Source organism: Erigeron canadensis, chromosome 6, assembly GCF_010389155.1.
Source record: "Erigeron canadensis isolate Cc75 chromosome 6, C_canadensis_v1, whole genome shotgun sequence".
NCBI classification, from domain to species: Eukaryota; Viridiplantae; Streptophyta; class Magnoliopsida; order Asterales; family Asteraceae; genus Erigeron; species Erigeron canadensis.
This window is the reverse complement of record NC_057766.1, coordinates 39875777-39890973: the sequence shown is the minus strand read 5'-3', so window position 1 is coordinate 39890973 and position 15197 is coordinate 39875777. Positions and strand designations below refer to the sequence as shown.

Genomic DNA, 15197 nt, shown 5'->3' with positions numbered 1-15197 from the left:
AATTAAAATACCTACAATATATCATCCTTTCGAATAATCACAACACCTTCATATCACCACCGACCGCCACTCACATTTTATATCTCGTCGCCGTCATCGTCTTCTCGTCTTATTGGACAAGCAATTTGTTGGTTCTTTTCTCATGGACCTTGCTATTTATATTTGAGTTTGTTAAGGAAAAAATATTATTTTATTATTATTATTAGCTTTTAAATTCAAAGATATAAGGAAATGGCATAAGGAAATTATATTGCATTTGATATATTACATTAAAATAAGGTTAGATAAATGGATATAAAGACAAATAAATATCTTTGATTTTTTCAACTTTTATCTTAAATATTTTGGATTATGATTTATTTTTTTTTTCCAACTTGAAAAATTAAGTTGAAAATATCTCAACAAAGATACAAGGAAAGGGCATAAGGAAATTATATTGCATTTGATACATTACATTAAAATAAGGTTAGATAATTAAAGATCATGATTAAAAAATGATATTTGATTTTTAACCCTTAATATTAATCCAAATATTGAAATGTATTAAAGTAACTAGTTAAGCTGAAAGAACTTGAGATGACCTTCATCCGATTATTTTTAGGTCTGTTTGGTTATAGAGATTTACCGGTTTAGGTTTAAAATAAGAACAAGAATGGATTTTAAAATCGATCATTCTTTTATGTAATTACTATGGATGAACATCTTTTCAAATTACAAATTTAATATCTTTAAGTTATACATCATCTTTATTCATAATTGTCTAAAGTTAATGAAATTTATTTTTCAAAGCTAACAATTAGCCATCAATTAGTGATTGCACTTAATAATACATGTTCAATTCAAACGTAAAATTGCAAAAGTACCAACAATTTAACATGAACTCCATTTTTTGTTTTAACAAACCAAATTTATGCCTTTCATGACAATATTTGATACAAAATTTCATTTTTTTTTTCATTTAATTTGGGTGAAAAACTTTATACATTTAAAATCTTAATACATAAAAAAGGGGTCCATCGTATATTCATTTTACAATAAAGTATTAAAAAGTTAATATATGATAGATTTTCATCAAACTTACATATATGATAACACCATATTTACTTTTATCATATTAAAATATCAATATAATATACAATGTATTATACACAGATGGCCCATTACCATCATTGTCCGTCATGATTTGTTGTCGGTCACAACTTAATTTATATTATGACTTTTGAATATGGTAACACTTAATTTCATATTTATGGAAAAGAAAAATAATTTAAGGACATAATAATATGTTATCTAATACTATCTTAAAAAGTATTTTGCCTTTTTTTTAAGAAAAGGTGATTTGAACTATCCAAAATACATTTATTCTTTATTTACTAATTTAAACATCTCTACTTAATATACCTATAATAACCTTAAATCTCAACTACTCATTTTTTTCTCTATCCTCAAATCTCAACCTCTCATTTTTTTTTCCTCCCATCTATAAATCATTTTATTCTTCTAATTTATTCAAAATCTTTTATCTCAAAAACCGTATATCGATAAATTATAAAAATTGTATGGGTGTTCTTAAAACTTCATGCTCTTTTATTAGAGGTGTCATTCGATATACTTTTGACGAATTTTTAAATCTGAGGGCGGAGCCCGTATGGCCAACACATTTGGCTATCATACTCTATGACTTGACCTACCACCCCCACCATCTCACCGCCGCAACGCGCGAGCACTATATCTCGTAACTTATAATGCATTATACTTAAAACACCTTAAAAGAGCCAATGGGGTTGGTGGCCCATTGGTAAGGTCTTTGACCTTGGGAGGATCCACCTCGGTTCGAGTCTCACTTCCCATATTTGTGGAGGTGAATTAATTAAGGGTTTTTTGAGAGTCCTGGTTTTCAGGCATATATGTAATTTAATAGTAGAAATAGAATAGAATGCCGTTAAAAAAAAAAACATCAAACACTTGGAATATATGTTTCTTAGATAAAATAAAGAGAAAACATGTTTCTTAGATAAAATTAAAATAAAAACTTGGAATATATGTTGAGTTGGGCTAAACTTGACTTTGCATCCATAACATTCAAACACTTCATGTTTTCGGTTTCCATTTCTTTAAAAGCACATTAATAAAAAAACAGCATTGTATAAATGAGTTTATTTGTACAATATCTATTATGTTACATGTGTTTAAAGCGTCAGTTGGAAATTTCAAATTAATCATACATATCACATCAACAAAATTATTTATAATTGTAACGACCACTAAATTCATCATAAATATAAAGTCTTCTTAAGACAAAATTCATTAATCATATAATGTATGTCCATGTATAGTTTAAGAGATGAGTTGGATAAGATTCTTAACTCAACTCAGTTTTGTTGCGATTAAACACATGGATATAAACAAAAGCAAATGTTGACCGGTCTAGGAGGAGCTACGATGAGTTTGCAGATACCATCAACATAGCCAGCTTCTAAGCAATCTTGATAACATTTGGCATGATGACATTCTGATGCCGCGTATTTCCCAGTTTCGCACAACTTACTAGGATTCATCTTATTTTCTCCTGTCATTTATTAGAATAAAAAAGTCCATAATTAGTAAAGTTATTAATCAAGTTGTTTGTTAAACTTAGGCATGTGTATCCTGTCACTTACCGGAACATATGATCAAGAACAACAAACATAAAAAGGTTTTAAGCAAGGTATGATTCATTTTGTTAAATGAAAAAAACACTTCATAATTCATATGTAACATATCTATATAAAGAGCATTGTGCAATAAATATTTTATTGTTTAGTACCTCGACCATAATAATATGAATAAAATAGAAACGTCATGTTTGTTTATCAATTACTTTTATTAAAACTATTTTGAAAATAAATGAGCATAATTCGTTGTTATATTAAGGGTATATTTGGCAAAAGTAGTTGTAGCGGGTAGATATAGCTTTTAGTTGGAGCTGTAAGCTAAAGTTATTGATTTTTTAATTCAAATGTATATTACATATCAATAGTGATAATGTACACAATTGCATTTAGTTGTAAGGAGTACATGGATGCAAACAAAAACAGACATCAGATTTTGGAGGAACATTGGATTGACAAACTCCTTCGTCGTAACCACTCCTTATACATGCATCTGAACATTTGCTTTGGAGACATGGTCCTTCCCATTTAACGTCTCTACATACTTCATCATTCATGATTGCCGTTTCTTGAAACTTGTATCAACAATATATGAGTCAAAATTAAAATAATACTAGTAGGAACACCACAAACTTAACTTTTCGTATGAAAAACTTACCGGTGTCACTGACTCACTGAGCAAAAGATATAATACCAAATTTACAAATAAAAGCTTCATAATTGTCCAAACTTGAAACTTCCCAACTTGAACACATTCTTTATATAGAGGAGTATCAGGATAACAATAATTTTATTCTTTCTTAAAAATTCTATAAGTGACATCAAATCTATATCTATATTTATATATATCTATATTATCTTATAAAGCATCTTGCCCTTTTTGAAGATCTTAATTTAAAACCTTAAATCTCTCCTAATATATCTATAAAAACCTTAAATCTCAACCACTCATTTTCTTCCATTCTCCTCAAATCTTAACCACTCATTTTTTCGTCATCCTCCATAAATCATTTTATTCCTCTAATTCATTCAAAATCTTTTATCTCAAAAACCGTATATCGATACATTATAAAAATTGTATGGGTGTTCTTAAAATTTCATCTTCTATCATTAGAGATGTCATTCGATATACTTTCGACGAATTTTTAAATGTGAGAGGGGGCTCGTACGGATAAAGCATTTGGCTATCACACTCTATGACTTATCACCTCCTATGACCTATCATTCTTATCATCTCACCGCTGCAATGCGCGGACAATTTTCTCGTTCCTTATAAAGCAAATTCTCTTTTTTTCTCCTTAAACTTTCTGCCTTTAAAAAGACAAAAAAAATACCCTTATTTCTATAACTATCCTTATAACTGACACAATGAAATACCTACATCACCCTTTACTACACTACCATTTTACATCAACTATCTTTTGAAACGACACAACTCGATTTAATAGAAAAATAAGGATTTTTTTTTCTTTTTTAGCAGTGGGTGGATGCAATCCCCATTGCGCCGCAGTGGGTAAAATTACCCCCACTGCGCCGCAGTGGGCACCAGTTCAGCAACACCAAAAATCGTTAGATGCTTAATCAAACTTACAGACTACCAAAATCAAAACCAAACTTCATAATACAACATTTCTAAGTTCAAATAAGTTTTCGACTCAGAAATACGCAAGGTAAAAGTATTCGTTGACCAAACATTCACTTTACCACCAAATGGGTCAATTACCCGAGTTGACATCTTACAAATGACGACGTACAAAATTAGAAATTTCGGCATAACCCATTCGTAAAATCATCATCCAAACCTGTTACGGATTATGAGTTTCTCCAAAACACGTTTAAACAAAATCAATACATTACAACTACAAAACGACCCATTTAAAATACCCAAAAACTCGAGTCCAACACTAGACATCATAATAATTCTCCAAAAAGACATAACAAGTGTACAAAGAGCCGATAGTTCAAAGGGGTCACTATGGGTCCTATTACCAGTACCATTATCCGCATTTAACCAAAGCAACCCATATCCATTAAGCATCTTTAACTTCAATCTTTACAATACTTACTTTCTTCCGCATCCGGAACAACCTATAAAAGGGTAAACAACTAAAAAGTAAGCAAAGCTTAGTGAATAATCTTGCATACGTTTATATCTACGAAGGAGGGCAAAGTGCAAGGACTTTCACATGTAGCCTATGACACCGTCATGCCACATTTACATGCTCACCTTGCACACTATCAACACATATATGGATCCATATAAGCTAAACAATCATAACAATCATATCTATCGGGATTCTTAGGCCCCGGAGGTTCTTAGGCCTCATTTCACATCAACTATCGGGATTCTTAGGCCCCGGAGGTTCTTAGGACTCATTTCACATCAACTATCGGGATTCTTAGGCCCCGGAGGTTCTTAGGCCTCATAAACAATGCCCCACATGGGCTTCACGCCAAATCAATTACCATGCTTGGAACATTCACATCTCATGGTAATTGACCCAACGTAAACATAAAGGTATGCAAGAGTACTCACCTCCTCCGCGACAACCAAAATCATAAATCAAGAAGACCGCATGAACACAAAACATGTATGCTTCAACCTAGCAACAAATCATAACACATAAAGGATCATCAATCACATACTAGGTCATCTAGCCATAACCACTAGCATTTCAACACACAACCCCTCATTTACAATCTTATATTAATCTTGGGTTGGTTCATCAAACATGTATCTCTTATATTATTCTCATTTGACCAAAACTTACTTTCATACCCAATTCGTCATTTTCATATTTGACCAAGCAGACTTCAAACAAGCATAACTCAAGTTCTACTTACTCTTTTTACTTGATTCCAGTGGCCAAATTTAGGTGACACATATACCTACCTTTTATCTTTAGTGACCGATATGTGAATTGTCCTTCAAAGGTGACTTCTGGTCGTTTTAAAAATCAAAACTGCTGCTGTTAAACAGCTTTGACCCTACTGCCTTAAAATGACCATAACTCGAGTTCTACACCATATTTTGACCTCATTCCAGTGGCCACTTCTTCTTGACACATTTTAGTACATTTTATATTCAGTGACCAAAACATGAATTAACTTGCAAGAATGTGTTTTACCCGTTTTAACAACAGACATCAGAATCATTTTTGCTGAAAGATCATCATTGCGCCACTGGATTCAAAAATTCATATCTAGAGTTCTACTTCGTATTTTTAACTCATTCAAGTGGGAAAATTTACTTAACACAATAACCTACATTTTCTTTTTAGGACTCAACAAGTGAAAATGCTGTCATGAAGGTGTTTAACTCGTTTCAAACTCAGGGACAGAATCTGTCCAACTTTGTTCTTACTAACATTCAACAAAATCTATCATGCAACTCAATTAAAACCCTAATTTGATTAACTTACAAGAACCCTAATTCATATTCTATCAATTTACTCAATATAAATAAAACCCCCAAATTTTTCAATTCAAGAACCCTAATTTCTAAAATATAATTTAGCAAGAATCAAAATTAGGTTAAAGCATCAATACCTCAAATAATGGAAGACATAAGTTAGGGTTTCAATTTCATACTTTCTTCTCCTTTCTTCCTTGTAATTTCAGCCACCACCACCATAATTAAACCTCCACTTTTCAATTTTATGAGATAAAAGAAAATTATTATTATTGTTCTTGATGAAAGGTTCTTAGATTGAATGAGAAATTAGGATTAATGTTTGTTAGTATAAGAGTTAGGAAGAATGTAGAAGAAAAGTTAGTGGAGAAGTGATGATTAAGGAAGAAGGATTTGGCTGACACTTCTTAGGAGTGCCACGCCCCATTCTCTAATTTAGTGGGTAAATACCCGTTATCCACTAAAGTTCCAACTAAAACAATCCCATATTCAAAAATAAAATACTAGGAAACTATTTTAATGTCAAAACTATAATAGAGGTTAATTTTCATTGGCTTAATAATTTAGGGTGTTACATCTTTACATTAATAATCACACGTTAACGTCACCATCACCCGCCGTCACATTGTGTGGATACCCCTCTTGTTCTTTTATAAAGCAAATGTCACTTTTTAAAAAACTTTTAACTGTTTAAACATTTGAGTTACCAAATATGCCTTTACTCCAATTATTATCACTATCCATTAATTCATTGAATATCCTAAAATACTCTTATCCTCGAATCTAACGTAGTCTTGCATATACAACAAAAAACACAAACATTCTCTATAATCTTCACCGTTACCCACACAGTCACCCCGTTAACTCAACCGGCGACAAACTATTAACAACCAGTTTTAAGGGAGTAGAGATAGAGATTATTTGAACGAATTTTTGATTCGTAAAACAAACATAGAGATTAGACAGACATAGACATTAGACAATGATTAATAAAACAAACAAACGCATGAGTTGAAGGAAGTGGACAATGGAGGGATTTGAAGTACATCTATGAAATAGTACAGGGACTATTCGCGTAATACTCTATTGAAAACTTAAAATAAAACTTTACATGGAAATCAATGGCGGATTTTGATAGAAACACCTTTGCTGCTAACCTAAGCCACAAGTGCGCACAATAATAACAATTAAAAATCCGTACCCTGCGCCGATCGCCATGCCCTTAAACCTTTTCAAATTCACCTCATCATCTTCTTCTTCTTCTTCGTCTATCACAATTCACCAACACATATGGCTACGCCGTGCAATCACCACCGGAAAACCTAAACCGCCGCCGGCAATGTCCTCCGGCTGGTCTTACATTTCACAACCTCCTCATTTCATTCATAATAATAATAAATATAATAATAATTATCATTACAACAAATTAGCGTTTCGTGGCTTAAATAGTTTCAGATTCTGTTCTGGAAATATGGAATCACGTGTGGTTAATGATAACAAAAACGAAAAACGGATATCGGAAAATAACCGCCCGCCGGCGAGACAAAATTCTTCGGCGAAATTGTTGACCTTGCCGACGGTTTTAACGATTGCTCGTGTTGCCGCTGTTCCTATCTTAATCAGCAGTATGTGTTAAAAAAGTTATTATTATTATCATTCTTTTTAGAATTTATCTCAATTTTATATGTTTTATTGAATGATGTATAGTTATATAATTATATTATATTAATTGTTGAATTGATATGAATATAAAATGTATGTTGATTATTGTTATATTTTTGTACGAGGCTATTATGTGTATTGTTTTGTTGTTGATAACAGCTTATTATATGGATAGCCGGTTAGGAACGACGGCTACTACCGGAATTTTTATAGCTGCGGCGATAACGGATTGGCTTGACGGTTATTTAGCAAGAAGAGTATGTAGTATTTATATGTTTCTTAACTTTCTTTTGAAAGTGATGGACGAAAGTAACGAGTTTCGGCTATGTTTTTATTCTGTTGTAGATGAACTTAGGAACTGCATTTGGTGCGTTTTTGGACCCGGTGGCTGATAAGGTACACCATTTGCTTTATTATATAAAATTATAAATAAACTGTAATCAAATTTTGTAGCTTTTTAGGTTTATAGAATTGTTTGTGAATGTGAATGCAGCTTATGGTTGCTGCTACATTGGTCTTGTTATGTACAAGACCTCCGGAAGCTGCTCTATTTGCGCAATTCCCGTGGTTATTGACTGTACCGGCAATAGCAATAATTGGTAGAGAGGTAAGTTCATCTTTTAATAGCACATTGTTTTTGCAGATGAAACATACTTTAGATACTGATACTTGTTTTATTAGATCGTGTATTCCAAATTGGGGAATTTGTTAAGGCATAGTGTTTTGTTGTCTTTTCTTCTAGAAGGATTGGCTGTTCATGAACCAGTTGTAGGCTAATCTGCTAATATGCTTTAGAAGATGATATCTGTCTCTCTGAGATAATTTTTATCACTCTAGCATAACAAAATTTTTACTCCTATAGTACCTTCCCAAATCTGGTTTATTGAAATCTTTGTAGTTTGTAGATATTTTTTGCATTTTTGTACGTCTTTATGGCGTCCTATTGCATTTTCATCAGCTTCACATTTTGTTATTTTCTATCAATGGATACTCCTAATTTGACTCTTACACAGTTACACGGGTCAATGTTGAGATCAATTTTTTCTGTAATAAGGGTGAAATGTTGGGTCACTATTTTGAATGTGGTTTATGTTACGTTTTCATCTCTAGCGAGTCAATTATAAAGTATTAAGAGAAAATGATCAAATGTGTTTATAACTGCATATAACCTTACTTCAAGCAAATAATTTAGGTTGTACAATCTTAATATGGCTGTTGTAATCGTATCAAATTCATTAATTATTTTTAAACAAATCTGAAGAGAAAACAGACAAAAAGTGTTTCGGTCAATTTGTCTAATTCCCCTAGTAGAATTTTTTTGCAAAAGTGCCAGGACCCACCCATATTGAAACTTTTGGTGGCAACATTTGAATTCTTTAAGAATATAACACAAAGTATGGTGTATTCCACAGATAACAATGTCTGCGGTTAGAGAATGGGCTGCTTCTCAAGGAAGTAAACTTTCAGAGGTTCTACTCTATTCATTCTCTAAGCTCATGGTTGTGTATATTCTGCTCACGAAATTGTCCTTCAGTCTTTGTATATGAAACGGTGCATGATTTTCAGGATGTTATGGTTGTACTTATTTTGCTTAAGATTTCGTTTTTTTCTTCTTTTGTATTTGAAACAATGCATGATTTTCAGGCCGTTGCTGTAAATAATTTGGGGAAGTGGAAAACTGCCACGCAAATGACTTCATTAACCATCCTTCTTTTGATTAGAGACAGCAGGTTAATTCTATTACATAGCTAGTAGAAAAATATTACATACCTAGTAGAAATATGAACTGTCTAGCATTTGTTATCTACTTGTATAGCTATATAGTATTTATCAACCAAATGGTCCACATATGTCTCTTTTCGAAAAGAAAAATTGGTAAGAGTAATTATAATAAATTAAATGAAAATTATTACAATAAAAAGAATAGCAATCTTTGGAACCATGTAGATTTAGAAACAAAACTCGAGCATATTGTGTTACAGAAATAATGTTGATGAATCTTGACTAATTTGTGATACCCATAATTATGCAGTTTTACAGAAGTAGGGATTCTTGGTGCAACGGGTGTTTCTTTTCTTTACGTGTCAGCTGGCCTAGCCTTATGGTCACTGGTTGTGTATATGAAGAAGATATGGAAAGTTATGCTGATGTAGCAACTTCAAGAATTTAACACATCGTTATTGAAGGACTTACTGCTGACTATGTTATTCTTGAAACCCCTGGCAGCCAAAACCTGCCTTTTCGCCCTGGTTGTGCCTACTGCCAACAGTTATATCTCATCCTTCTTTCTTGGTTTGTGTGGATGCTCATTATAGGTTGGCTGTTCTCATCTTAAGGTGTTCAACCAAGGTAAGCAACATGATACATACGAGATGGTTATAGTGGTTCATAGCATATGTTATCGGTGCGTGGATTAGGAAATTAACCCTTTTTAATTGTTTGTAATTTTATATTGATGTGAGGTATATTTATGCTGGTGTACTAATAAACAAGCATTGTAAATTAGTTACTGATGGCCACATTGCGTTATATGATTTTTTTGTTTTTCCCCTATTGGAATTTATAATTATATCCAAATATAAGCATGGTTGGCCGCAGTTTTGTTAGCTGTTTCAGTTCACTTGTAAATTGCTACTGTAATACAAGTAGTGGCTGTTCAAGATGAATGGTGAGTTATATTGATCAGAAATGAATATTGAAATGGTCATGATATTAGATTCTGCAGCTTCAATCTATCTTTCTTTTAATCTAAGATGCGGGATGCCAAAGACAGGAGATGGCCTCTTCAAAGTGATGTTGTTAACCAACACTCTATGAGAACATCTCACCCATACTGGGAGGAGATGGCTTCTTCAAAGTGATGTTGCTAACCAACACTCTATCTCACCCACACTGGGGGGCTGGGGGACAATGGAAAATGAGCTCCTAATCTACTTTTTCTTTTCTTCTTACCCCAGTAGCGATCGTGTTATCTGGCTATATGGTCACACGTAACCAAATTGGTTAAAGCAAGGGAAATTGGCGTGGCTAATAGAAAGGTTCAATGAGAAACGAGACTAATTGTCCTGTAGGGTGTTTTTAATCGGTGAAAGCCAACACAATTCTTGGGCAGCTCAACCTAATATCATTCATTCATGGAAGAATTGTCGCTAAATAATCATATCAATTTTTACAAAAAAAATTCCAGAGTAAATTCGATAATGATCATAAAGTCAAAAGGACACTTTTGCAAGTCATTTTATTATTAAAAAATTCGATAACGAATATACACTTATAATAACTAGAACAATATCCGTGCGTAGCTCGGGTTCCATTTGAATATCAATTATTTCACATCTTAATTTTTATTTGGTCTTTCTCAGTCTTTTTGGTTAAATATTTTGTCTTAGCTTTCATCAAAGATGGTTCCTTTGCATTTTAGTGTCTTCTATTTATTGATTTCGATCATAATTTCATTCATCATAACTTTACCTACTACTTAAATCACATTTTTTTTATCACTAAGTTTTAAGTTCTGTTTGATACAGATTTAATCGTGGTTGCATCTATTGTACGGGGTTTTATGCGATTTTTATTTTTCAAAGAGGTTTATGATTTAAGTTGATTTTATTGAACTCGAAACAAACTTAGTGATGTAATTTACGTATAGTCAAAAATATATCCCTTTAATATAGACCTTTAACTCTTGAAGTTGTGAGTAGATAATTTATGTATGCATTAATCACAACTATATCCCTTTAATATACACCTTTAAGTTGTGACTTGGTTTCTAACGATAGATATATATTATACTTTTTGATGAAGCAAATAATATTGGTTAGAAGATGATACAAAAATAAAATTTTCTTCCACGTAGATTCACAAAATGGGCCGTTATAATGCTAAAGTAAAGACTCAAGATAGAAGTTTACTTGTAATAAGTTTATGAAATTTGAAGTTTTGGAATCGTATTTTGAGGAATGTTATTTAATTTATGGACTTGTAATACTTGCTACAAGGATGACGACGATGACAATTGTATCAATCTATGCATTCTCTATTAAATTTGTTAATCAATTTGTGCGACTGCTTAACTTGTCGAATATCTATACTATATTATAAAACAGATTTTTACTACATTTTTAACATTGAACTTAAATTTTCAATATTGATTTTAAGTACTTTCCAAAAATGCTCCTCCCATCTATTTTATATTTACCTAAAATAACTATAATACCCTTTCTCTCTCCTCAAATCTCAACCAATCATATTTTTTTTCTCTCCTCTATAAATCATTTTTTTTTCTCTAATTCTTTCAAAATCTTTTATCTTGAAAACCGTACATCGATAAATTATAAAAATATTATGGGTGTTCTTAAAATTTCATGCTTTTTCATTAGAGATCATTCGATATACTTTCGATGAATTTTTAAATCCGAGGGTGGAGCCCGTACGGTTAAGGCATTTGGCTATGACACTCTATGACATATCACCTCCTATGACCTATCACACTCTATGACCTATCACCCTCACCATCTCACCGCTGCAACGCGCGGATACTTGCTCTCGTATTCATTAAAAGTTATTAGTTAATAAATTGAACACTAACATGTGTATAAATGTAAGTCTTTACATAATAACAACATATAAAAACAGTTTGTTTAGAAATATTTAGTGTTAATTTATATTACAATAAAATACATTTGTTATATTATTATTATTAATTTTTACATTATAAAATAAAACTATACTACCTATCGATTTCCTAGCTTCAATGACACCACTACCAGGTATCTTTTTAATGTATTTTCTTTAACCAAGGCAAGACCTATATATTAATATCAAAGAAAGGAAGGAGTTACAAATGTAATATCACAATTTATCGAAGATGAATAATAATACATATTAACCTTCAAAATAATAATAATAATAACAATACATATATTTATTATTATCGTCGTTGTCTTTTCATTGTAAAATGCATCACCGTCCACCATCCATTTTTACATGAAATTAAGTACAAAAGTAAAAAATCAATTTTTTTTCACATAGTTATAGCTGATATTTGTAATGCTTAGCTGCAAAAATACGCATAAAATGAAACACAATAACCATTATGAAATATTAGATTAGAGTTAAAACTTTGCAAACAAAACAAAACACATGCACACTCATATAGTCAAGTCGGCCTTATAGGCTTATATAGGCAAATTAGGTGGATTTGCAGAATATGCAAAAGAAAATCTTGACTTATTATTAAACCACTTAAATAAGCTTTATATACTAACAATAGCAATTATATATATACTAGTGTTCAGGTCCGTCCAATGGACGGGTAGTCTCAAAATATCTTAATCAAAGTTAAAAAAATGGAATTCAAATATATTAAATAGATATACCGAAATCAACTTGGAAATTTGCTAGCTGCTTAGTCACTCCATCGGCCAAAATACTCCAAAAATTATCCGCTCAAAGAAGATACATACGAAAGTTAACTCCATATAAATATTGATTATAGTTTACCCTTTTTTTTTCAACTTTAGTTAAATAAAAAATTTACAGTTTCTTATATTCGAAAAGTGTAACCTATAATTAATTATTTTTAAATTGGGTTAAAGTGTAAATTGGTTATAGAAAATAAAAAAGTGTAAGTTAATTATTTTAAATTGGGTTAAAGTGTAAATTGGTGATGGGAAACCAAAAAGTGTAATTTAATCGTTTTAGATTGGGGTTAAAGTGTAAATTGATGATGGAAAACCAAAAAGTGTAAATTAATTTAGATAAATATTAAAAAAAATAGAGGATTAATAAGGATGGAGGATTAGACTAAAAAATGTGGATTAGGGGTGCCAAGTGTATCACCAACCCCCTCTTTTAGTTATATTATAGATACTAAAAACTAAAGTTGGAATGTGAGGGGGAGTTACTGTAGCTAAAAGTACTCCCCCTTTAGCATAAGGTACAAGCCTTTAAAGCATTCAACATAATTAATGGACTTAACGACGGTTCGGTAACAGACTTAACGACTATTAGGTGACGGACTTAACAACCCTTATTTTCTTTTTTCTTTTACTACATAACTTTTACTTTTTAAACTTTCCACCAATTTTTTTTTTTTATATTTCCCCTTTTACCTTTCGTCACATAGCTCTTACTTTTTAAACTTTCAACATACAAACTTTGTTTTTAAGTATAAAGTTTATTAACTTTTGTACTTTTTTTCATATAACTTTGTTTTTAAACTTTGCTCTGAAAGTTTCTTTTATTTTCTTTTACGATATAACTTTTGATTTCTAAATTTTATTACCAAAGTTTCATTTTCTTTACTTTGAACCACAACTTTTATTTTCTTAACTTTTGTCACGCAAATTTTGTTTTTCGGCTTAATGTTTTTGTAACTTTTATCACCAGAGTTATGTTTTTCTCCCAGGGCAACGCCTGGGTAGAAATACTAGTATATGCTATTAACCAATTTCAAAGGTAACTCCAAAATAATCGGCCACTTCTCTTGAAACTTGGTCAACATCCTTGGAACTTTTCCACTACTTATTTAACAACCTAAATACTATTAAGCACATTGCATTATCTTTTTAACAGTTTAATGGGTGAGTTTATAAGATTGTCTCAAGCATGATATAGAGAAAAGTTATTTTAGGGACTATTAGGGACTCGTGTTTTTTGTAACTTACATACCACCATGATCATTTCCGACCACCGCCATGATTTTCCGGCGACGGGCCCGCCGGAAAATCATGTGTAAGAACTTACACATGATTTTTCGGTGGGCCTGTCGCCGAAAAGTCCTAGTGTTTTTACAAAAAAGTCTTGTATATCGTAATAGATGATGATGGTGGTGTGTAAGTTACAAAAAACACGAGTCCCTAATGGTCCCTAAAATAAGGAGTCCCTAAAATAATCCACCCCTATATATTATAGAGATATGGATAATCAGGTTCAGTTGTTAATCAACACATGGGGTAATAAAATGAAACAACTTTTCAAATATGTACGTAATAAAAGGAGCTATTATGACGGTTAGGATTAATTAGTATTGTCATCTTATGGTTGAAGATATCAAAATTATTTTTTACCAAGCACCGAAAACAATATATACTACCACAATACCCATGCGTTACTCGGGTTACATATCAATTTACTGAACTCATGATTCTCACTTAATGTTATAAAAGCATAAAAAGGTAACAAACAATTAAATTATAACCCCAAATAAAACATGTTAATTGGATATCAAGAATCAAAACTAATATTGTTTGAAAGCTTTATGATTAATTTGACTACATAAACCTTACAATGTGAGTCGTCTTTGATAACAAAGTGGAAGTTAAACTTTTTGAATAAAATAGAGTAAAATCCAAGTAGATTATCAATTAAGAGAGAACATAAAAATCAATCCAAGATGAAACACCATTATCCTAAATAATAACAACTGGTCATTTTTGCAGTCTCATCCCGGATTATGTATTTAGCTAGAA

At 31.6% G+C, this 15197-nt stretch overlaps 1 protein-coding gene across 1 annotated transcript; it reads left to right on the top strand.

The window, feature by feature from the left end:
- Window positions 1-7202: 7202 nt before the first annotated feature.
- Window positions 7203-10276, top strand: LOC122603912 (CDP-diacylglycerol--glycerol-3-phosphate 3-phosphatidyltransferase 2). The gene is made up of 7 exons (XM_043776766.1): window positions 7203-7688; window positions 7885-7982; window positions 8071-8121; window positions 8219-8332; window positions 9138-9194; window positions 9370-9455; window positions 9758-10276. Exons 1-7 carry the CDS (start codon window positions 7280-7282, stop codon window positions 9876-9878), a joined length of 936 nt encoding a protein of 311 aa, XP_043632701.1. The 5' UTR covers window positions 7203-7279; the 3' UTR covers window positions 9879-10276.
- The last annotated feature ends 4921 nt before the right edge of the window (window positions 10277-15197 follow it).